Here is a 24,387-nt window from a genome sequence, read left to right as displayed (position 1 = left end):
AAAAAAAAAATTACACATTTCTTTTGGGATACACACATGTAAACACAGACACACACACACAGACACGCACAGAGACAGACAGACAGACAGAAAGACAGAGAGAGAGAGAGAGAGAGACAGACAGACAGACAGACAGACAGACAAATAGACCTATAGAACATAATATTGCTGTGCTGCCATCATGTGGACTGAACTGTGCTTTGAGTGATCGTTATTCTAGTTTCAAATTAACATACTATAAGTCAACTTTACAAAAAACGGTCAGAAATGTTGATCATACCACAAATGATTTTCATTTTTAGCTTTTTATTTATCGCGCAACATAAAACAATATTGTGGGTTGTACCACATACACTATGTATTCACATAATACACCATACAGCTACAAAGAGAGACTGAACAAAAACAAAACAACTTTTTTACATACTGCATACTTGACATGAAAAAATAGAACCAAGAACAATCTTTGAACTCAAAAAGGAATGTAGCTGCCAGTTGTGATGTTTTGTTTGTTTTCTGTTTATTTGGGGCAGGATTTAAGCTTGAGCCCAGCTTGAGAACTGAGAGCGGGGTATAAATCGTGATAATATTTGTGTGTGTGTTTGTGAGAAAGAGAAAGGGGGACAGACAGGGGGGAGGGAGAGAGGGGGGGGGGGGGGGGGGAGGAGAAAAGGAGAGAGAGATAGAAAGTATGTCAGAAAATATGTGAGATGTGTAAGCAGTTATTGAGTGTATAAGTATGTACGAAAAGAAGTGCGTGAGGGAGAAAAATAGGGTGGGAGTACACAATTGTTCCAATATTTTAACATTCTCCCCTCACCATTAAAATGTACAGCATACCCAAAACAGTCATGTTTAATAGAATAGCGTCCGGCACATACACTGCAACAAGTTTTCAATTAAGATAACAGTCTGTTCACTTCAATATAATATGATAATTCAATCCCCATACCAGTTAAAAGTACCTTATGGGGACGAGGATTAATAAAAGTGTATGTATGAACTGTGTGAGTGCTTCAATTCAAGAGTTGTAATATTTTTTTTTTCACTGCCTTGAACATGAATGGGAAATTCCCATGAGATCAGCACCGGAGCAGTTCCCCATCCATTGAAACTGACATATTTAAAGAAATAGTTTCTCTTATCATTCTAAGAGCTCTAAAAAATATCAATGATATAACCCCCCCACACACACTATTCCCCCCGGGGGGGGGGGCTCCATAGCACCAGCCTCCTTTTGAGCATTTTTCTGTTATTTCCATCATAGAAATCTACAAAATTCATCTGAAGAATATATGATCAGCACCCATTATTACATAGATCATAAATATGAGTGAATCATTATAACTGTGTGTGAATCATGCATTGTTGTTATTAAAGGGGGAGTTTGTTCTAACGGTGAGAATAGAATGCAATTGAAACAGGATCATGAGTAGTTGTGAGACAAAGGAACAGGCGTATTTTCCCCCAGTCCCTAAGTTAGTCAAAGTCCTGTTGGTCATGTCTGTGACAATCTATGACAATTAACAAAATACAATATTACAAACTAAACTACCAGGTATTATCTGGTGTCTTCCAGTAATGCACTGTACCTTCAGTCTGGTACTACAAGTGTTAAGTTGTCATGGTTTTTCATTACGGTTACATCCTTTACTACTGTTATAATCACTATCATTGATAATAATAACCAACAACCACATTAAAAATGAGTTACGGTGGTGGCAACCTCTCACCTAATAGTCTAACACAATGGACAAGATAGATTGCTGGGGCTACACCTCACCTCTGTCACTAGAGTTCTCTCACACATTTCTGATGACTTTGATTCTGCACCTGTTTGATTCTCGTGTTAAAAAAACTAAAATACGTTGGGCTCTATTCAATCCATATCGTTGAAGTGTTACAGATTTCGTAATAGAAATGTAAAGGTAATTTCCGATTGAGCCGACATATGAAGCGTTTAGCGTGAATGCCGTCTCCTCCAACACGGGGACATTACATTTAAATTTCAATAGGCTTTTACCACTGAATTTCCACGATACGGATTGAATACAGAGCCCTTTGTTTCTCATTGGTTCTCAGAGTGGATACCTAGATATCATACTCAGGTTTATAAGCGGCCTGATTACTGATTAGGTCAATCTCTTCTCACAAAGGGGGACTGGTTGGTTACTGTCAGAGGTATCGTGTAGTACAGTACTTGAAATCCAGACAGCAGTATTGAGTATACATCTACAGACACAACAACACATTGGATATCACTGTGTTGCTTTCTGCTGCTAAAGGCTGTCTGACAAACTGACTGGACTTAAAAGCCTGGAATCATTCATGATTTAGTCATTATCCCTCACCAGTTAAATAATCTTACCTAAATATTTTAAATATTTACATTTTTTATCTCTCCCCAAAAAACACACAAAAAAACACAAACCTAAAAAACGAAGCTTCAAGTTGTCAATAATCTGTTATTTTTCTTTCTCATTAAAATCAAGATTAAAAGTGCTTTTATAAAATATTTTCTTCTGTATGTACAATTTGTATTAGCTAAAAAATAAAAAAAATAAAAAAAACAATCATAATCATTATCATGTAATAAATAAGAATACAAAAGTGGATTAAAATGAGTGTGTAGATAAGGGAGCACACAGGGAAGCTGTGGACTAATGTTTATCATGTTCCTCTGTCCTCAGTGGTGCCTGTGTGTGTGTTCGTAGCGTTTTGCAACCATAACCAGTGTCTCTGCAATGTTGAGGTATAGAGAGCTCTATATCGACAACTTCATAAGCACCAGGGTTTTTCATCTCAGAAGTGAGCACCAAGCAGGCTCTGGTTCTCACACGCACGCACGCACACACACACACACACAAATCTAAGAGCTGGATACAACATGCAGCGCTGCACTGAGTGAGAGGCCTCTCTAACAGGCTGAGGAGGATCTTAGTGCAAGATGTGGAAAAAATATTCACAACCTTGTAGCCCAGTCCAGTATGGTGCACTTTAGATTGAGACAGCTAGGGTTCAACCCACTGACTGCAACACTTGATGACTAAGGGCCAATGCAGAGGCAGCCATGATTGATGAATAAGGTTTTACTGGCTCTGTTGTGACAATGTGTGCATAGAGACAAACCTAGCTCTGCTTCAAAACAACTAACCGCACCATGCAGAAGCAGGACTCACTGACTGAGCCCTTTGTGTGTCAACATGTGTAGAGAAAGCACCAGTGTGTGTTTAGGAGTGCATTTCTGTCCACACACTATTCCCATCAATGTCTCCGGTTTCAGTGTAAAGGCCTTGCGTGGCCCGTGCTGCCTGTGGTCATTGGAAGGACCAGACTTTGGCGGCCATGCTTCGGTGGTTTAAAGCAGTAAGGCATTGCTCTGTGCTGGCTGGATGACAAGAGCTTTGTGTGTGTGCATGTGTCTGTGTGTATCAGTGCACCATTTTACAGGGGCTTACAGGGGAGCCATAGAACTGGAGGGATAGATCTCTCAACCAACACCTGAAGGATGATGAGGACTTCTAGTGCCTGTTGTTCTACTCACTCTACGTCTATGCTATAAAAGCACCCTTCCTTATATTCAGCATCTAGTGCCATGAAGAGGAGAGAAATGGAGAGACTGACATCATCCCTGTGGAAGGGATGAAGATCAACATGAAGCACCAATAGAGTGAGACGGATCGGTAGGGTGAGAGTAAAAATGGAGAGAGAAGAACCCTTCTCTTCACAGCAAGGCAGACAGGACAGGATTTTAAAAAGGCATGACTTTGGGGACGTTACTAAAAACCGGATTGTTCAGAGACACTCTTTTGGTAATGATTAATGATTAAAACGTTTAGATTTCTATGTTGGAAAGACTGTCTTGAGGACCCTTGCCATGCTGAGAAAGGCCATTCTCCAAGTACAGTTACAAAAATGTCAACGGCCAAAGAAAAACAACAAAGAAATGAGCAGATTTCCAGAAATATGGGAAAAAATAAAGATCGACTGAGAGACAGAACCCCTCGGTAAAAGACAAAAACAAAACCGATCACATCATTAATAACAACATTAATGACAAAACAACCATATCAACAAAAAACTAATCAAATCAGCATCTTCATAATCATAATAATAACAATACCTGTAATAACAACATTGACAGTAACAATAGCAATCGTAATAATATTGATAATAATAGTAATAATTAGGAGGATCATTAAAATTCTATGAAGAAGGAGAAGCGATGGAGTCCCCCCGCGGAGGAGAGAGGAAGAGCACCACAGGCAGTGTGTCTGTATGGTCCAGAATCCCAAACTGCTGCCTGACATGAGGTAAAAAACAAACAAAACAAAAAGAGGAATCAAACCAGTAGTCCCCCTCCTTCCAGGCCAGAGGGCCAGAGGGAGGAAACAGAGCAGGAAGAGAAGGATGGAGAAAGACACAGGACTAAAGGAGGGGCTGAGACACTCATCCCTGGCCTGCTCAGCCCTCTCTCCCTCCACCAGTCTGTGTCCATCTGTCCATCCATCCTCACACAAAGTGGCTGTAGGGCCCGGTGAGGGTGGTAAAGGCGTAGGGGGACACAGTGACCGTGGAGGTGGTGTGTTGGGTGGGGGCCAGCCGTGTCACCGGCCCCTCTCTCTTGTCCGTGGTCTGGCCAGGCCCCGGGCTGGCCCCTGCTGCCGTGGCCCCCAACTTGCGTTTCTTTCCAGGTTTGATGTCGTCGTAGGGCAGCCCCAGTAGAGCTGCCTCCTGCTGCCTCTCTCTAGCCCGCTCCGCCAGCATCTTCATCTTGGCCTCCCAGAGCAACTGGCCGTGGCAGGGCTGGTTCATGTTCTTGTGCTGGTAGAACACCAGGGAGATGCGGGTGGGGTGAGAGCGGTCGGGCCTCTTGAGCGGTGTGGTGGCGTGCAGCTCGCGCCGGGCGCACTCAATCAGGATGGACCCGTGGGCGGGCGCCACCGCCACCCCTCCGATGCTGGGGTCCAGGAAGTTATGCTCGCTGTCCGACCACCTCTCTTCCTCTTCGAGGTTGCGAGGGGTCTCAGCCTGGGACTGTCCAGCCGACTGCTGTAGGGCATCGGGGAACAAGCGTCCCTCTGGGGCCGGGGACGGTGTACTTGCCATAGAGCCTCCGGAAGACTTCCAGGCCTTCTCCTGGAGCCCTAAGGGGGTCGAGCCCCAACTCTCGCCCGCCTTGGACCACATCTTGTCGGGGAAGCCTCCGGTGGGACTGGGGCTGTAACCAGCAGGAACCATGCCTATGGGCCAAGGCTGAGGGCTGGGAACAGGGCTGTCCCAGTGGCGGGGGGTGCCGGGGTGTGGGGAGGGAGAGGGTGATGGGGGTACCTTTATGGAGGGGGACGGGGAGGGAGCAGGGGAGGCCATGGGGGTGTTCGGGCCAGGGTAAGAGTTCCACTGCTGGGAGTATGGGGAGGGCTGTTGTGGGGGATGCTGATACTGCTCTTGGAGGTATGGGGACTGGAAAGTCTGGTGAGGTCCCTGCTGGTGGAACTGCTGCTTGTCTGAAGTGAAGGGAGCCTCCGGGGGGCCTGGGGATTGGAGGTTGCCTTCCCAGCTGCTGGGCACCATACTGCCGTTTGGCTTGTGCCCAGGCCAGGGCCCTCCAGCAGCGCCAGGCTGTGGGGTGGTGCCGGGACAGCTCTGGGCATTGCCCCCCTCATAAACTGGCATATCCATGGGCTCCTGCTTGATGACGGGGGTCCCTCTGTGGGAGGGCTCTGAGGAGACTGAGGAGGGACGTGATTGGTTGTAGTCAGGTTGGTGAGGGTGTGGGTAAGCGCTGCGTTGGTGTTGGTTGGCTGGGTCTCCATGCTGCTGCTGCAGCTCGAGGTGGCCTGGGCCCGAGTAGGTGTGAGCCAGCCTGGCCTGGAGGCTCTGAACGTCTGGCTTCTTGTCCAAAGGACTGGGGGAAAACTTGGGCCCCGTGTGGTGCCAGGAGCCTTTGCGGCCCTCGTAAGTGAGCTCATGGGGGAAAAGTGTGCTAGGGTTGGGGGGGTAGTTGTAGTAGCCATAGGGCAGTGCTGTCGGTAGATTAGGGCGGTAGCCGTTGACAGGGCCTGGTGGAGGTGGAAGTGCAGGGGGCTGGCCATTGGAAGGGAGGCCTCCCCGTGCGTAGTAGCCAGTGTGGGAGGGGTAGACGTGGTAGGGGTCGGCAGCCTGGGCAGGGTAGCCCTCCAGCTGACCGTTGAAGGGCTGGAAGCGCTGGTCCACTGGCTCCTTCTTTATGGTGGGCTTCACCTCCTGCTTAGGGATCGCTGTGGAGGAGAGTAGATAGAGGAGAGAGGGGTGATAAGATGTGTAAGATCACGTGGTTTTAATGGTTCACTTGGTTGGAGTTTTGGGATTGATGGGTTTGATTCCTGCATGGGCTGCATACTGTAAGCTGACTAGCTATAGGTGTTAACTGTACTGTAGGTCCGTTTGGATTAAAGCATCTACTCTAGGGCTCCCCAACTGGTAGACCATGGGCGATTTATTATATCTGTTTGGGCTTCTTGCGGTCAATTTGCAGTCTACAAATTATTTGTAATTATGTTCCATCCCCCTGACCATCCGTTCAAGAAAGAATCGGCCCGCGGCTGAATCTAGTTGATGATTTCTGATCTACTCTATGACCATACTATTATCATCATACTGTAAAGCAGGTTGGAGTTTTGCTTACACCAGAGTTATGGGTTTATTATTATCATAAACCTCACAACACTCATGAAGCGACATGTTTCTAGTAGAGGTCATCTCACCTTTATTGCCATGCTGTCTGACAGGGGAGCCAGCGTGCCGGACCTCCATCTTGATCACGGATTTCTCCAGCGTCTCCGTGGACGTTGGCGGCTGCTGCTTGCCCTTCTTCTTCTCAGAGGCTCGGTTCTTAGCGTCCAGGCGGCGCTGGCGGCAGGATTTGGCGCGCTCGGGCAGCTTGCGGACCTCGCGGCGGAAGTTGTTGAGCACCTGAATGGCGCCTGTGCGCATCTTTTGGCGCTGGCCCTCCTCGCTGCCGAACTCGTCTGTGAGGGCGGCCTTGTAGAGGGGAAGTACGTGGAGCTGCTCGTCCTCTGGGATCTCCCCCACCGTACGATTGTCCTCTTTAGTCAGCGTGCACACCTGGGGGTGGACAGAGGTGTGTTAGTGTGGGACTCCTACTGTGTGCCCATTCACCATGTAGAGAGAGAGACAGGGTAACTGTCGTACAGTTGTCCTGCACACCTTTCCAGTTTTATTAGTCGTATGTATGGGATACACTGTCCAACAAAATGCTTACTTGCAGGATCCTTTTCGACAATGCAACAATAAGAAATAATAATGTCCACACAAAGAGAAGGAAAGAGCGATAAAGAAGATTGACAAGAGAGTGACGAAGAGAGTGGCAGAAAGAGAGAAAGCGAGAGAGATAGAGGTAGGGCTGTGTGTCGTACCACAGTGCAGCCGTTGTAGAGGTTGTGCTGGTCCTTGTGAGCGTGGGCACAGAAGTCCATGCAGGCGGTGACACCGGAGAACGGCCGGCCTTCCTTCAGACCCAACCTGCAGTCTGGAGCTTTCGTCTCATTCTGACACTGAGTGACAGGAGAGGGGTCACAAGTTGGGTTAGCATGGGATTACTCTACAGACCATATCTAACACTCATAGCATCCCGTGAGTTTCTATTGTGTACTTTTGGAGGGAAGTCTACAAAGTACTTCTTCAGCAGAGTGTAAAATCACTGAGGAACACAGGGAAGAGGATGGCATGTCCAAGAGCAACCTGTTACTCTATACAACATATCTTACACTCATAGCATCCTTCAGCTTGGGTTGTTTACTTTCAGAGGGACCGTCTACTATTTAGAGAGTTCTGGTGCTGTTACTTCTCAGTTGCACGTAGGTGTATACTCTTAGAAAAAAGGGTACCAAAAGGGTTCTTCGGCTGTCCCTGTAGGAGAACCCTTTTTGGTTCCAGGGTTAAACCTTTTTGGTTCCACGTTGAACCCTTTTGGGTTCCATGTTGAACCCTCTGTGGAAAGGGTCCTACATGGAACCCAAACGGGTTCTACCTGGAACCCAAACGGGTTCTATCTGGAACCAAACAAGGGTTCTTCGACAAACCCTTTTAGGTTCTAGATAGCACCTTTTTTTCTAAGAGTGTAAGTGCAGGTAGGTGATGGTGGGTGTGAAGGCAGGTGTTACCTGGTTACTGTAGGCCTGTGGGGCCAGCTGCTTGTACAGGGGAGCCACCTCAGTGGCCAGATCCTGGAAGTTATCCCTGAGTTGATCCTCCTAACATACACACAAAGACAGATCAGTATACCCTGGTAGCTCAATAACAGTGTTAGCTTAGTGTGGTGTAGTCAATAATAATAATTGTGCACAGGTGGTATGAAAGTTGTGTGTTCCATCTTGAGGCTGTAGTACTTGGCTATAAAAGCAAGGAAGGGAAGCATTTATTGTCTATGGAGGCTGCACTGCCTTTTTCAAGGCAAGTCTCAATAGTACAGATATGGTACTATACATAGTCCCTTACCTCTTGGGGGTGGTCTCCTGCCAGTCTGAACTTGCGTGGTATTTTGCTGCGGGCGTACTTGCAGCCGTTGAAGTACATGCTCCAGGAACAGCCGAAGGAGAAGGAAGCTCCACAGCTGTCAGGGTCCTTGCCTTGGCACGCACACGTACGACTGCAGGCAGGCAGGGGGAGACAAAGAGCACCAACACAGTCAGCATCACTCACAACCATCAGACACTCACAAGGTCATCTTTATCAGAATGCCTCAGTGCATTGAATATCTATTGAAAACAATAATGAAGTACTCTGCAGTCCATAAGTAGACTAACTTACTCATTTATTTTCTACTCCTACAACAGAGATTATCATGCACAGACGTTTTGGCTGAAAGCCTCCCTCAGTGTGCCATCTAAACATCTTTGCACTGCTGAGTTTACTGCTAATTTAAGAAGAATATAAGCATATTCAGCTGACTTATTCGTGGTTCTGTGAATGTCTCCTGTCACTCACTCATCGTTGAGTCCACAGCGGCGGCTAGTGGGGTTGCCGAACTTGGTGAGGGTGGCGGCGAGCTCCTTGTAGAGCTTGTCGCCTAGCGCCCGGGGCACGCCCTCCCACGCCATGATGAGGATGATGATGATGGCGTTGGGACAGTGGTGACCCGGCCGGGGACGCACCAGACACAGCAACTTCTCTATCTCACTCCCCCGACGAATCACCTGATAGGAGAGAGGGAAAGACAGAAAGGGTGGAGATGGCGAGAGAGAGAAAGGGAGAGAGAGAGAGAGGGGGTGAGATTGACACCTGTCTTCTCCACTACTCTCTCAATAGTGTATGTTTAGAAGCCATTAAACCATTAGCAGGGTGTCAAAGAGAGTGACAGTGGTGGAGACCTCCAACTGGGAGGGAGAGGGATCAGGGAGACCCCCTGCTGGACCCCCTACTGCTTTACTGTCTGGGGTGAGGCTGTGGTGTCTGTCTGCTACCATCTACTCTGCTCTACACCCACTCATTTTCACTAATGGCTCTTAGTATATAGAAGAGAAAAAAAATACACGTGTGTCTGTTGGTTTTACAATGTCTGATGAAACATTGTGTTGATAAGAAATTGTTTGTGGTTGCCTAGACTAGTATGTTGTGTCAGCCCGAGGGCCAGTCTGTTTGTGCTACTATGCTAACCCCCTGTCACTCATTGTCATGTTTGGCTTGATAATGACCACAATGGGGTTGGCAAGACCACAAACAGATCTGGGACCAGGCGTTGTGTATGGTTAGGCTTTGTTTGTTCTGTGAGAGGTAAGTTCAGTGTGTTATGTATGGGTTCTGGTACTCACCCACTTGGCGATGGGACATCCCTGAGAGCTCTTGCCTTCCCGGCCAGTGTAGATCACCTTCTCAATACGGATAGCATCTCCCTTCTCTCCATACCTGCACAGAGAGAAAGACAGCACAGTGTGAGTGTATACTGTATGTCTTACTGAACACAACAGTTTAACTGTATTGTATACTGTTCATTATAGAACGTTCACATCATGCCTATAAACACTCCTTAGCTGTGGTATATTCACTATATACCACACCCCCTCTGGCCTTATTGCTTACTAAGCAAGTAGCCTATGTGCTTCTGCATGACCAAATGTTTGGACTCCATGAGAGTTGGACGTGTCTTGTCAAACACAGAAACCACAAGCTGGCTGGCCAAGAGGAGTGTTCACAGGACGCTGTTGATATTCACAGAGGCATGACAGTAGCAGCCAAAGCTCAACATAATCTGACCAGAACATTGTTAGTCAGTGTGTCTGATGGAGAATGAAACCCAACCCTTAAGGGCCGTCCACACCAAGGATGATAATTATAATGATACACATTTGAAAAATGGTTCTAATTCAAGTGAACAGGAGCATTCATACTACAACGATAACAACAAACAGAGAGCGAAAACGAGAGCTATCGTTTGGGTCACTTTCAGAGTGATTTTTTCCCTGTCCCTCAGGTGATAAAACATTGACAACCAATCAAAAACGTTGAAGCGTTCCTTCTTGGTTTTAGGTGTGCGGGGCTGCTTGGACAGGAGGGAAGGCAGAGTGCACAGTAAAGTTGCCTGAAAAACTGGGCATGTGTGAGCATATTGGTAGCCACATTAATTATAGGAAGACTTGGGAGATTGATGATCCACGACAAACAGCGCATATCAGTATGAGAAGGCCATATTTTCTGATGGTATCTGTTAACACCGATACAACCTGACAAAATACACACTGTCACTAGCCTGCTAATGTGCCTTTCTGGAACATGTAAACTGTCAAGAAAAGTCCTATTAGCCTACTGATCCAAATGGTTGCATAATCAGGCCTAGGCTGTTGCAGTTATTTCGGCATGAATAATTGAAAACAGGACGTTTGAGCAGTTATTCAAATTAGCGTATACATCACTGCAGTTTACAGTCCTAGAGAATAATTGTGTACTCACTTGATACAATAATAAATTCCTCATTGCACTGTGTTGTTGAACCCTAGGTAGAATAATGTTATTGTCTAAAAATGTATGCGTAATCAATAGTGGAGCTTTGCGTGCCAGGGGAATGCAGAGCGCAGCCTGGAGGAATGCACAGATCTGCCATTTCATAAACTGTCAACTTTATTATTATTGCACTTAGACAGGTAAATATGTATAGCCCTACTATTTAGCTAATGAATGGCCTAATATTTAGCTTCTTACTTCGGCTACAGAACTATAGCCTTTCTCTTCCAGCTGTTCCCGTGCGCAATAGGCTATATGGCTACGGACGCAATCCTCTCCACTATTCCTCTTCTCGTGAAATCGCAGGAAAAGCTATAGGCTACAAAAGCTATAGGAGATTTATTTTGATAATGTTTTATACTAGGCCTAATAGCCTTTTCGTGGAGAGAAGCAGGCTTGCTCTTGCTAATTGCTCAAATGTAAAATAGGCCTAGGCCAAATGAACTGACTGGGAAAGTTTAGAAGAGAGAGAGTGCGTTGGTGTGATCACGTTGGCCTGTTTTGATAACATGGTTGCACTGATGCATTGCAAATGGTTGCACAGGACATACAGAAAGATGAGCACAGTGGAAAAAAAAGATCCAAACGAATTAACAACCATTAAAAAAATGGAAATCACTTGCAAACCACTTGAGCAACGAGGCAAGCAATGTCATGTAAAAGATGTGCAGGCTAAACAGCGTTTGTTGTTGCTACATTTAAATACGAGTTTCTATATTATTTTTCTTGTTCATTTAAGTATTATTTGCAGTTGTCACTATGACAATGAACGCGCCCTGAAGCGCTGAATGGTCTGTGTTACCACCTTATCAATAGGCCTACAGCAAGGTTCCCCAACCGGCGGCCCACGGGCCGAATATGGTCCGCAGGTGGTTTTAATTTGCCCCCAATGTTTCTTTAGCAAAAAAATTAAGAAATATATTTTTGATTGTATTTGATTGCTGGACATAAAAGACTGTAAAAAGACCAGGAATTCAGCTCCAATTGATTTTACTTTAAGAAATCTGTTCCCAAGTATTCCCACACATAATAGTGATCGTCTACAAATGTAAGCAAGGTTTGAAATGTTTATGCTTTAGTCAAACATTATACCTGTTTGGGCTTCTTGCGGTCAATTTGCAATCTACAAATTATTTGTAATTATGTTCTGGCCCCCTGACCATTTGCTGAAGAAAAAATCATTCCGTGGCTGAATCAAGTTGATGATCCCTGGCCTACAGCCTGCATTAAGATGCTTTGATCAGTTGATTGACAGGTTTACTGCAGAACGATAGACTGTCCGCTGGTGAGGATGCTCGTCAACGTTTTATAATTCATAGTTATCGTTATGGTGTGGATGGCCCTTTACTCAACCCTAAACGTAGCCCTAACCCTTATTACAACCCTAAACCTAAACCTAACCCTAACACTTACTCCAAACCTAACCCTAACTCTAAACCTAAACCTAACCGTAACCCTTGCAAGCAGTTGCATATCAACAGTTGCAGTTGATAGTTTGTTGATAGCATGACCATCTGTAGATCTATAGGGGACTATCCAAATAAAGTGTAACTGCATGAGTGTGTGTTTTCTTGGTGTATGTGTATGTGCCTGGTTACGTTCTGGCGCGTGTGTCTCTCTCTGCACAATGTGTAGAGAGATGTGGTTGGGTTAGCTACCAGCATTACTCAGATGTTCTTTCTTCCCTGTGTATCATACCTGTCATGTTGATAACGTCACCCCTGAGCGGGTCTACCATGGAGGAACACATGTGGCTCTGTCCTGAATGGGAACTCATTCACCAATCACCAGCCGGTCAAAGGGAGTGGGCTCGGCCTCCACAGGGGTGGGCCAATGGGGTCAGAGGTGGGTCAGGGGTCAGGAGGAGTCTATGGAGGGCTTTAGATCTTACGTCATCTCTCGAACAAAGAAGGCTCTCCCTCCTCTCCTCACCTATCCCCCCATCATTCCTGCTCTCTCTCAGGAGAGTGATGAGTCACTGGTCTATAGAAATAGTCCTCTTTCAATATAATGGCCAGTCACTCTCGACCCCGGTCCCCTATACAACATTGTGTGGGACCCAACCTAAGCAGCCCCCCATGTTTAGTCAGTGAAAACTCTGATCGTCATTATCGCTACCCAAAACATTCCAGCTGCCATTGAACTATTCCTGTTTTGTCAGTTGAGATTTGCGTAAGTATTAGGATATCCATTCCCTAATACAAATGTACTCTGTTTGATTCTCTCTCTCTCTCTGTCCCTTCCTCTCCTTTCTCTGTCTCTTTCTCTCATCTCTCCCTCCCTCTCTCCTTTCCTATCCTCTCTCTATGCCTAGCCCTCTTCTCTGTTCAGTCTGATCTGCTGATGCGGTTATTTCCTGTTCCTATTGGATTCTGGGTCAGGCATTCCCTGGGGACAGGATCACAGGAGTGTTAAGAGGGGGATGGAGAGGAGGGAGAGTAGGAGGACAGTAGCATTGGGGGAGAGAGAGCAAAATTGAGGGAGGCATGGAGAGAGGGAGGAAGAGAGAGAGAGTGATGCTAGCTCACAGCTGTGAGAGGGTTTGATGCCAAGACTCAGCGCGCGAGAGCCAGCAGCTCCACATAACCTCCTGCTCACAGGCAGAGGAGAGGAGAGAGGGAATGGAGAGAGAGGCAGAGGAAAGGAGAGAGGGAATGGAGAGAGAGGGAGAAGGGGAGAAAGTGGGAGAGAGGGGAGAGGGAGAAGGAGAAAGGGACAGGCGAGAAAGAGGAGAGATGGAGAAGGGGAGGGACAGGGAGAGAAAGAGGAGAGATGGAGAAGGGGAGGGACAGGGAGAGAAAGATGAGAGATGGAGAATGAGAGAGAGAGAGAGTGTGAAGAAGAGGACAGATAGGTCTGCTCTAGGTGAATCAGGAGACTGCCATTGCGAGTTGTGTGGCTATAATCTAGGGGGCTAAAATCCCTGGACAAGCACACTAGCTACAAAAGTATTTTGTAGTGTTTCCTCCACCCATCTATTGACACTCAGGTTATGGCTATTTCAGGCAATTTCAGTCCATGCTCCTTTTCCCTGCCTTATCTAGAGGGAAATACTAGTATGCATCATACTACTATGGTTTTTGAGTTATTTCAGTCTATGTCAGTCTCTTCTCTAACAGGTATCAGATATGCTCCAGAAGTCTCACCTGGTCTCCATCAGCTCTCGTATGGAGGCCACAGTGGGCCCAGAGCCCAGGTGATTATAGTACGGACCCTCATCCTTCTCCAGGATTTGCTCTGTAAGGAGGAGAGAGAGAGAGAGAGAGAGAGAGAGAGAGAGAGAGAGAGAGAGAGAGAGAGAGAGTTACAGACAGAGTTCACAATGCAGTCCTAATTCAACCACCATTTTTACTTTTACCACACAATAATATTTGTATGATTTGGATTAGTGCAGGACAGTTCTGTGACATTGCAGGTATCAGAAGTAGTAGTGCCCAATTATTCAGATCTAACAAGCCATGGAAACAAAGAGGAACCATAGATAGGTTGACTGAAGACAGATGTAAAGCCACACACACTTCCTGTAGCCTGTGACTGACTATGTTATGAATAGTAGTGAGCTTCTGAATGCAGGGAGAGTCTGGGTGGGGACACTACAGTAGAACCAAGGCTGTTTGAAGGAGTGAATGAGTCAGTGTGTGTGTGTGTGTGTGTGTGTGTGTGTGTTTGTGTGTGTGTGTGTGTGTGTGTGTGTGTTGTGTTTGTGTTTGTGTTGTGTGTGTGTGTGTGTGTGTGTGTGTGTGTGTGTGTGTGTGTGTGTGTGTGTGTGTGTGTGTGTGTGTGTGTTGTTGTGTGTGTGTGTGTGTGTGCGTGTAAGAAGGGAAGCTAGAGTATGAGAGAGTGTATCTGAGGTCACATTCCTCTGACAGTGCAGGGAGGAACCAAGGCAAGGCGTGGTCAGAGAGAAGCAGGAAATACTACATAGGACTACTGGCCTAAATAGTGTGTGAGAAAATAGTTGTGTGAGGGGGAGTAGTGGTTCCATGTTTGGAATCAGCAGAGTAGAGGGATGTGTAAAACTATGCTTGCTTCTCTGAGAGTGAGAGAAAGAGAGAGATTCATTGAACGAGAGGAGTGAATGAGTCAATGTGTGTGTGTGTACGTGTGTGAGGGAGTCAGGTTACACATGGGGTGTTTCGGTGTGGTGTTGACAGGGGAGTGTAAATAGGCTTCACTATGGAGACCCGTTGTCTGGCTGCCTTTTCTCTTAGTAACAGCCTTACAGCATACAGCATAGCAAGTGTTCCATGCAGCTGCTCTCTCTCTCTCTCTCTCTCTCTCTCTCTCTCTCTCTCTCTCTCTCTCTCTCTCTCTCTCTCTCTCTCTCTCTCTCTCTCTCTCTCTCTCTCTCTCTCTCTCTCTCTCACTCTCACTCTCACTCTCTCTCTCACTCTCACTCTCACTCTCTCTCTCTCTCACTCACTCTTACTCTCTCTCTCTCTCTCTCTCCCTCCCTATGATCCCTGGTCAAAAGCAGTGCACCAAATAGGATGCACAAATAGTAGTGCACATTTGGGAAGCAGCCCGAGAGACTGTGTCCTACTCTGTCAGAAATGTAGCCTAGACAGAGTGGCCTACTCTATGCTGTCTGTCAGCCAGACCCACACAATGGACTCTTTCTGGTGTTGTATGGTCAGACCACTGTCTCCCTCCGCACCTTGCACTGTAGCTGACTGGAGAGTAGAGGCTCGGGACACACACGCCGGCAACACACACTCCCGGCAACACACAATCCGGCAACACACACACCGGCTGGCAACACACACATTCTCAGACACACTCATGAGATGTCCATAGGGAGGAGCTGGAGCAGAAGTGATTGGGCAACTTGATGTACACCTCTTTATAAACTGGGTGGTTGGAGTGCTGAATGCTGATTGGCGTTGCGTCGTGCCTAAGAACAGCCCTTAGCTGTTGTATATTGGCCAATTACCACACCCCCTCTGGCCTTATTGCTTAAATATACCTGCTGCTACCTGCTGTTTAGCAACAGTCACTGCTGTACAGTATATTTAATGTCTTCTAGTAATACTAAATGTATGGAGTAAGATGATTTCAATAAGATAGCATACATGTCTTCTATAGGAGTTTGTGTGTTTCTATACTAGATACTAGATCGTTTTCTCTTTTTATTATATACACCAAAACATTTGTGTACAGCCCACTCACTGGGAATGTAAAGCACGTGTAACTCTGGGGCCCAGCAGTGGTCGAAATGTAGCTACATTAAAACTGTCAGTTCAGCACAAACACAGACACACACTCAGACGCACTACTCACCGACACAGTCGCAGTTGGGGAACTCAGCCTGGAGGTCCTTGGCAGGTGTGTCTAGCAGGCTTTTAGTGGGCGTGTCCAGGTAGCGTAGCGGCGACTCCAGGAAGCCTTTTAGGGAGGGGTTGAGGGGGAAGCCGTCCTTAGTGGGGGTGTCATCCTCGCCCCCCTCAGAGAATAATCCAGTAGTGGAGAGGACAGCTACCTTCCCATTCGTCTCGATCTTCATGCGTTTGGGCAGCGGGGACGCGGAGGGGGAGAGAGGCATGGTGAAGGGGTCTTCAAGGACGCTGTGCTGCTGCTGCTCCAGATGGACCTCTTGGCGCAGGGAGAGAGGCAGCTGGGCCCCCTCGCGCTGCTCCTCCATGGGGCTCTCAGTGGAGGGCTGTGTGGTGGAGGTGGAGGATGCTTCACTCACACCCCCTGACACCTTCTCCTTGTCCACCTCCATGACCTGGTCTGCTGGTGGGGCTGTGGTAGAAGCTAAGGGAGTAGGGCTGCAGGGCTGGGTGGTGGTGGTGGTGCTGGATGGTGATGGTGATGCGGGCCTGGCTTGTCCTGAGTTAATGTTGGGGTGAGACTCTATCACCACGGGCTGGGCTGAGGCTGAGGCTGAGGCTGAGGGGGCCTGGTCCTGGGGCTGGATCTGAGGAGGGCAGGGCTCTGGGGCCGAGGATGAGCTGTCCCCGAACTCTGCCTCGAACTGGAGGATCAGCTCCTCAAACTTGGGGTCTAGGGAGCTGAGGCCTGGTATGGACTGAGAGGTGGTGGAGGTCTGTGTGGCTCTGACCTCCCCTGAGCTAGCCGGGGCGTCCGGGGCTGCAAGGAGAGGCTGAGGGGTTGAGACGGCTGGAGTGTTTACAGAGAAGGCAGGAGCAGTGACAGAGGGTACAATAGAAGAGTTTAAAATGGATACCTGAGTTTGGGCCGGGGCAGGGAGGCCAGCGGCAGCCTGAGTGGGGTTACTGAGGACGGGGAAGGTAGAAAAAGGGAGAGAACCTGGATGGGTGCTGGCCAGAGGCAGGGCTCCGATCATGGTGAGTGGAGACGGTTTCTGTATGGAGATCTGGCTGTGAGGCAGGAAGGTTGGCAGGGAGGCCTTCTGCTTGGTTTTCTTGATGACTATCGTCTTGGGTTTGGGGCCTGGCTGGAGCAGCATCCCCGGTTGCTGCTTGAGGAGCGGAGATGTCCCCGCCATGCTCTTCCTCCTCTTGGGCTCCTTGGGCTCCTGCTTGATGGCCACGGGGATGAGGTGGCCCTCGGGGCCCATCTGTTGGGGCCACCACTTGCGGAGGTTCTGGCAGGCCTGGGTGGGCCACGGAGGGCAGAGGCCTGGGGGGCCGGGAGGGTTAGAGAAGAGGTTCCTCTTGTGGTGAAGGTGTTGCTGCAGGGCTGTCTGGGTGGAGTAGTGGATGGCTGTGCTGCCAGCGGAGAGAGGTGGACCAGGGTACCCAGGCTGCTGCTGGCCGTTCATCAAGCCGTAGCGGCCGCCCATGTAGGCACAGGCAGAGCTCTGGTACTCCCCGGAGTCTACCTCCTGCTTGACCTGAGGCATCCCTGGTTCCTGCTTGATGTGGTGGTGTAGGATAGGCAGTTTGAAGGGGCTATTTATGTACTTTCCGCTGGAGTCCCCAAGTAGCTGTTTGAGCTCAGACATGGGGTCACCAACGCTGTGGCCACCGGATGGAGGGGCGAAGTGAGACTGCTGGGAATCTGAGTTCATCATCATCCACTGGTTCCTCTGCTCTTGGGTTCCCCCAGGGGCCTGCTGCTTTTGCCACTGCTGAGGGTGAGGGTGGGGGCTGCCTGCCTGGGTCTGCCCGGGGAAAGGCGAAGTGGAGGATGGGAGAGGGGAGGCGTGGGCCGGATGACCCTGGGACTGGGGTCTGTGCTGCTGCTCCCACGACACGGGGCTCTGCTGGGGGTACAGTCCAGGAGGGACGGATTGTGACCGTGAGGAGGACGAAGAAGAGAGGGGGCCGGGGGAGGAGGGGAGCAAGCGGTTGCCGTGCTGGAGGTGTAGAGGAGGTTGTTGGGGGTGGTGGCTTGTGGAAGAGGCCTGGGCAGGAGGGACCATGGTCTGGGGGGCGGTGGCAGACAGCTGGGTCAGGGCCTCGATGGCTATGGCCGTCTGCAGACTTACGTTCTTCTCCTTGGCGATGGAGAGGACCTGAGGGGAGCAGGGGACAAAGCCTGGGTGTTGGCCCTGTTGTTGTGGGTGAAGGGGTGGACAGGAGGGAGGGTTACCTCCATTGACATGGGGGTGAGGATGGGGGTGGGGGTGAGGGAGCTGTTGTGAGTGTGGGGGCTGTTGATGAGGCACCGTGTCGGCGGTCATCTTGGAACAGGGTGTGTTGTTGTCCTGCTCCTCCCCTGCCCCCGCCTGTTTGATCCTCTTTTCCAGCCACTCCAGGTAGTCTGGGCAGTCTGGCCCATCACAGTCACAGTTGGGGGGCTTGTGGCCGTGCCTCGCCTGGCTCAGGGCAGTCTGCAGGGCAGTCTGCAGGGTGTTCAAGTCCTCTGGGGAGCTAGCCTGGTTCCCTCCCTCTGGGGCTTGGAGCCTGGCTTGAGCCGCGGCCCCCTCAGCAGTGCCCATCTCCTGGTTAAACTTCTCATACAGCTGGGCGGTGTAGGACTGGGGCTCGGGGTTGGGGGCCAGAGAGCCCACACTCACGCTGGCTGAGAAGGCTACCAGGTTGTGTGCGTCCTCCATGTCTGCCTCGTGGACGTGCTTCCCAGGAGTCCTACCACTACTGCTCCAGCCACTGCAGGGCAGCTGCTTCTGGGGGTGGGGGGCTTTGCCCTGCCCAGGTACCCAACCCTGTCCTGGGGGAACACTCCCTGACCGATGGGGCTCCCTCTGGGGCTCCAGGCCGGCTCCACCCTCCTCATGGGTGTCACTGGGTTGCCGGCTCACCCCATTGGTCGGTTCCAGGCTCAACGAACCGCCTTCCTCGCGGCGGTCATGTGACCCAGTTTCCATCTGGTCTCCTCTTCTGGGGCCATCCACTGAACCAGTGTCCGAAGCAGTCTGAGAGAGAGAGGGAGGACAGATTAAAGAGGTTAGAGAGCAGAAAAACCAAATAGGAACTGTGCATCAAGTCGGAATAAACAATAGCAATCAATATACACAAATATATTGTTTTAACATGTTAACAACACGTTTTTATTCAGTTGATCATTTTAATATAGTATCATACTCAAACAAAGCATTCACAGAGAAGAGACAAATCAACAGATCATAATAATTATGACTGGGCACTGGCTAGAATCCATTCCTCATTTCAGGGGTCTTGGTTTGGGTTCTCGCTCTCACACACACACACACACACACACACACACACACACACACAGTCAGGTCAATTGGGGAATTGATTTAACTGTTTAACTGCTTCAACAGAGTGTTTCCACAATGATCAGAGTGTTGAATTCACGCTACTTACTACACACAGCAGTCAGCCCATGTAAAGGTTTACCATCCCCCCAAAGACACAAAGGATCACACAAATGATCATTTAAAAAGTAATCAAATGTACACAATTCATGGCAATTATCTCTACATATCTGTTCTACACAAGGAAGAACAAGTGAAAGGCGAAGGAGAATACTGTGAACTACGGACAGCATCCATTGCAAAGTGCATCTCTACCATTCACTTCTATAGTTACTCGTAATAAACTTGCAACTCAACTTCCGTATTTAAATGTCAACATATTACCAGTCTATAAAAGTCTATTAGCTCTCTATGTTGTCAATGACTGTCTATTAGCCAAGCAGGGTTCCTGGTTCCTGATCCTGTTGTCCTAAACCTCTCCCTCCCTCAGGCCTTTATGACAGGGGAGTATCTATCCATCTCTACAGGACTGCTGCATTCAACACCTGTCATAGCACCATGCGGTAAGACTAGACACACTCAATAAATACATGATGGGTCAACAAATGCGATAAGAATGTGTCAAGGATCTTGAGAGGAAAGATGTAGCAAAGAGTAGTGTGGTAATACCAAATCATGTGTATTGATAGTCTACGGTGACATTCTTGATGCCATTTCACAAGTGTGCGTAGTAAAATAATAGTAGAGCCTTGTATGACTCTCACTTCTATTAGAGTCCATTAGAGATAGAGCATGATGATCTCATCTGATGGTTGAAGCTGCTCATCCAATACATTAGCTGTGATGACATCAAAGCAGTGCTGTTGTCAAAACACACTATATTGCTTCAAACTGCCTTCTCAACGTGACACTGACTTCAAAACAAGTTTGAAATGCAATCGATCTGTGCTTGAATCATGTATCTGCAGTGTTTTATTTCAAACCTGCATAAGCAGTGACACCCCTTAAATGGACATCATACAAGTATTGGAAGTACTGGGTCTGCTGTTTTGCTTTGTCAAAATGGGGCCCATACTAAGATTAGTTGTTTCCTATGAGTAAAACTGTGTCCATCTTTTCTGTGTGTCTACAAACTGTTTACAAACTGACAAGCATCTGACATACAAACAGGGAAGTTGATCTATTCTATGTAGTCTTATGTCACTTCCTCTTTAGAGTAATATGACACTGTCTGTCAGTGGTGTGTAGGAAACAGGTAGAACACGTCTGAAGACCATTCATTATGATTTACTGTGTGTGAGGAGGCATAACAGACAGTACAAACACAGAGTCTGTGGAATGACTTAATAATATATCTTTACCACTTCTACACCGAGACACGAATCTATGACACACTGAATATCCACATTTTATATTTTGACTTTGCCTCTGAACATCTTCAAGTCCTATTCTACAATAGCCTAAACTAAATAAGGAAGTCTTCAACATGGCACTATGGACCTACCAGAACAGGGAGTGCAGTGACATTGAGGCTATAGCAGGTGAAAGGCAAGCCCTGCTCTATGCACCAGACAGACAGACATTGATAAAGCTTGAAGTCTTGTGAGCTCAGACAGATTGAGCTCTATGAGGATTACACACTCATAATAATATCCATTCAGTATGCTGTACACACATACATACTGTATACTACACACGCATGCACACAAACACAGTTTACTGTACACACACATATAGGTGTACATAAAGGTAGGCTACACCATGACAAAAGACTGGCCATACCTAAAAGAGGAACTAGGCTGGTTTGTTGTTTGAGTTATGATCCAACAGGTCTAAGTAAAATGCAGACTTTATCACATCTATATTCACAGTGAGAACACAGCTCTCGTTTGTAGTTCCTACAGTTGGTTGACAGCTGAAGTGGACCAGACACCCTGCTTCCCCATAGTTTAAATATATTGAAATTAGCCTTTTGAAGTGTCTAATTACTGGACGGGCCGCTTGCTCAGGCCCTTTGAATTCACCTTCTGTGCCGGGAGTCTGGTGGGGGTCCCTGGGGGGATGGAGGGGGGGAACAGCCGGCCGGTGATACATGAGAGGCCCCACGTTGCCCCATCACAGACTGATCATCAGACTGAGTTTAGGGGATGGGGGGTTTGAGACAGAGTGAGTAACAACAGTTTGGAGAATTGCAATATATTGAACCAGCGTGGTCACAAAACTGCACAACCCAACAACCCATAGTCAGTCACATTGTTGTTCATCTCTTTTCCTCACAGTTGATACACTGACACACTTCCTCTATCTCTCTCTAACACATACAATAACAATTGAATCACCGGTTCACACGCCCTGCTTAAACCGAAACACTTTAACAACACAGGGATCCGCTGTACAAGCAATAACACGATCATAATGACAGTTCTCATACCCGGTCAACTGGGACTTCACAGATATATTTAGCCAAATGAGACTGTCACAAATACCTTCTCTCTCTTCATACACACTGTGTTATACACACCGCAGCACGCTTACACCTGCGGGCACCTACCACGGTGCTTCTGACAGAGCAGACCACGTGCTCCGACAACTATTAACAGCATGCGAGATCCTACTCTTTCCTGCCAGGATACACACACACAAACGGCACGATCCGCACAAGGCTTCCAATCCAAAACATCAACACGCCCAACCAGAAGAGACTGCCTAACCTGTTAGACACCATAAACTCTGAGACTAGTCCCTTTAAACAACACACAGGCAGCACGTTGCTGGCTGAACAATCAAGCCTGTCTATCCTACAACTGTACCACTACACGTTCGTCCCCACCTCACGTTCCCACCTCACGTCCCCACCTCCACCAGACCAGAACAGATGCCTTCAAGGTTGACAGCACAAAGTAAAAAAGGAAGGAGGGAGGGGAGACAAAGGGGGAAGGGGGCATAAAGCCTGGGAGTAGACATAAATCCACACAGACACACGACACCCCCCTCTCTCCCTCCTTCTCTCCCTCCTCCCCTGGCTTTCCTTTCCTGCCTTGTCTGTCATCGAGAAAACGTGAAGGAGGAACCATGACAATAAAACCCAGAAAAGAGCGGAGAGCCCCACACAGCTACAGTACTTACATGGGTCTAGACGTCCTGACAGTGGTAGTGGAGAGACACAGCAGGGAGAGGAGGTAGAGGGGAGCATGCAATAGTGGTGCTAGGAGGGGAGCCACTAGCAATCTGGTGGAGCCTTTTTTTTTTTGTCAGTGCGGCACACAGGCATACAAGCACCGACACGCACGTACACACACACGCACACACACACCTCCCCCAAACTAACGCACGCTCGCTCTCTGTCTCTTCTTACGGCCGTCACTTTCTGTTCTCTCCTTTTTCCTCTCTCATTATCTCTCTCTGCTCCTCCCTTCCCTTTTCAATATCCCTTTTCTTTCTCTTACGCTCACAGTCTGGTTCTACTTGCAGCCCCCACCTTCCCCTCTCTCGCTCTCCCTCCCTCTCCTCCCCCTCTCTCTTCTGTGTGTGCAGAGCGAGAGGCCATTATCTGAGGCACAGTGGGCACGTACGAGGGAATGGAGGAGTGTGCAGTGAGCAGAGAGAGAAAGAGAGAGCTCGGGGATGGACGCTAGCGGCAGCCCTAGAAACAGCAGCACAGTGCAGCAGAGCTGTTACTAGGCAAAGCTCTCTCTCTTTCTCTCTCTCTCTACCAGCACAATTCCTTATTGAATACTAACACTTTAAATACATAACAGTGTGTCTTGTATAACATTATGTTATATGTTTTAGTCTATCTAGTCATGTCTAGTAATTTGGTTATCTAAGAGTGGAGCGGTTTTTGAGCACGGAAGCGATGGAAACCACTAGACGCAGGCGAACGCCAATCTCAGCAGCACTCGCTGGAACATCAACAGGAAAATGAAAAAAACAACAACATTAAAATGTCCATATATGTGGTTTGAATTCGACCGATTCAGACTTTCTCCTGCGAGACAAGCTGTACGTCCATCTTTATGTCCGTTTCTGTCGTAATCCATTGGTCGTTACAAAGCAGATGACGATCTCTCTGTTCGTTTCTCTGTCTTCTACCGCAAAAATGTTAATAATAACTATGTCTTTCTTTCTCTACAGGTCTGTTACCTTCACCGGCCGCTGATGTGTCGCTCATTGCGAGGTAATACTGGGGGAAGAGGAGCAGCCTAGGACTTGTAAAGGCGAGACGAAGCATAGTGAGTCTCCCACATACCAGAGGATAGCGATGGCTTGAGATAACTTTAAAGGTGACGTTTTACACTCAATCGTTTGTAAAGCCTATAATCTTGCGAAAGAGGAAGAGAATGGATTGAATGTGATTGAGAGAGAGGAATTAAGACTAGAGGACCAGAGTCTGGGGAACTGGACAAGCAGCGGTCGATGACAGTTTGGTAACATACAGACCACAGGGATAAAGGAAGCCAGAGGGACAGTAGAGACGAGAGGAACATAGAGGGGAGAGTAAGGAGAGATGTTGAACTACAGAAATGCAACATTCACACACACATAACAACCTAGTAAGTTGTCTTATTCATGTGACTTCGGCTCTAGCGAGAGAGGAGACCATAGATAAGAGTAGAAAGAGGGGACCGAGATGGAGAAGGAGCAGCGGTCGAGAGGCTTGTTGCTTGACAGAGATCGTCCGCAGCGACAGGGTGCTACTAGAGACATCGACAAACAGCAACATCATTTGCACCAACGTCTAAGAGGACAGAAATGATTCCGCTGTCTCTCCTTCTCCATGA

The 24,387-nt window shown here is 48.0% G+C and overlaps 1 protein-coding gene across 1 annotated transcript; it reads right to left on the bottom strand.

Annotated features, from left to right (window-relative positions):
• Positions 1-318: 318 nt before the first annotated feature.
• Positions 319-22,970, bottom strand: LOC311141581 (methylcytosine dioxygenase TET3-like). Its single transcript, XM_084176950.1, has 10 exons — positions 22,733-22,970; positions 16,279-19,303; positions 14,145-14,235; positions 9,813-9,906; positions 8,989-9,197; positions 8,500-8,650; positions 8,166-8,255; positions 7,419-7,556; positions 6,747-7,107; positions 319-6,260 (listed from the first exon to the last, which is right to left on the bottom strand). Exons 2-10 carry the CDS (start codon positions 19,253-19,255, stop codon positions 4,513-4,515), a joined length of 5,859 nt encoding a protein of 1,952 aa, XP_084033076.1. The 5' UTR covers positions 19,256-19,303; positions 22,733-22,970; the 3' UTR covers positions 319-4,512.
• Between the last annotated feature and the right edge of the window lie 1,417 nt (positions 22,971-24,387).

The sequence above is a fragment of the Coregonus lavaretus genome, assembly GCF_964263955.1.
Source record: "Coregonus lavaretus genome assembly, chromosome: 14".
NCBI classification, from domain to species: Eukaryota; Metazoa; Chordata; class Actinopteri; order Salmoniformes; family Salmonidae; genus Coregonus; species Coregonus lavaretus.
This window is presented reverse-complemented; position numbering and strand designations above follow the sequence as displayed.

Bases quoted from the DNA above. Each gene is read 5' to 3' on its own strand.
- LOC311141581 (XM_084176950.1), bottom strand. From the start codon at position 19,255: ATGGAAACTGGGTCACATGACCGCCGCGAGGAAGGCGGTTCGTTGAGC. The intron at 14,236-16,278 runs GTGAGTAGTGCG...TCCTCCTTACAG, and splicing joins CCCCAACTGCGACTGTGTCG to AGCAAATCCTGGAGAAGGAT. The intron at 7,557-8,165 runs GTAACACCTGCC...CCTGTCACTCAG, and splicing joins CACAGGCCTACAGTAACCAG to TGTCAGAATGAGACGAAAGC.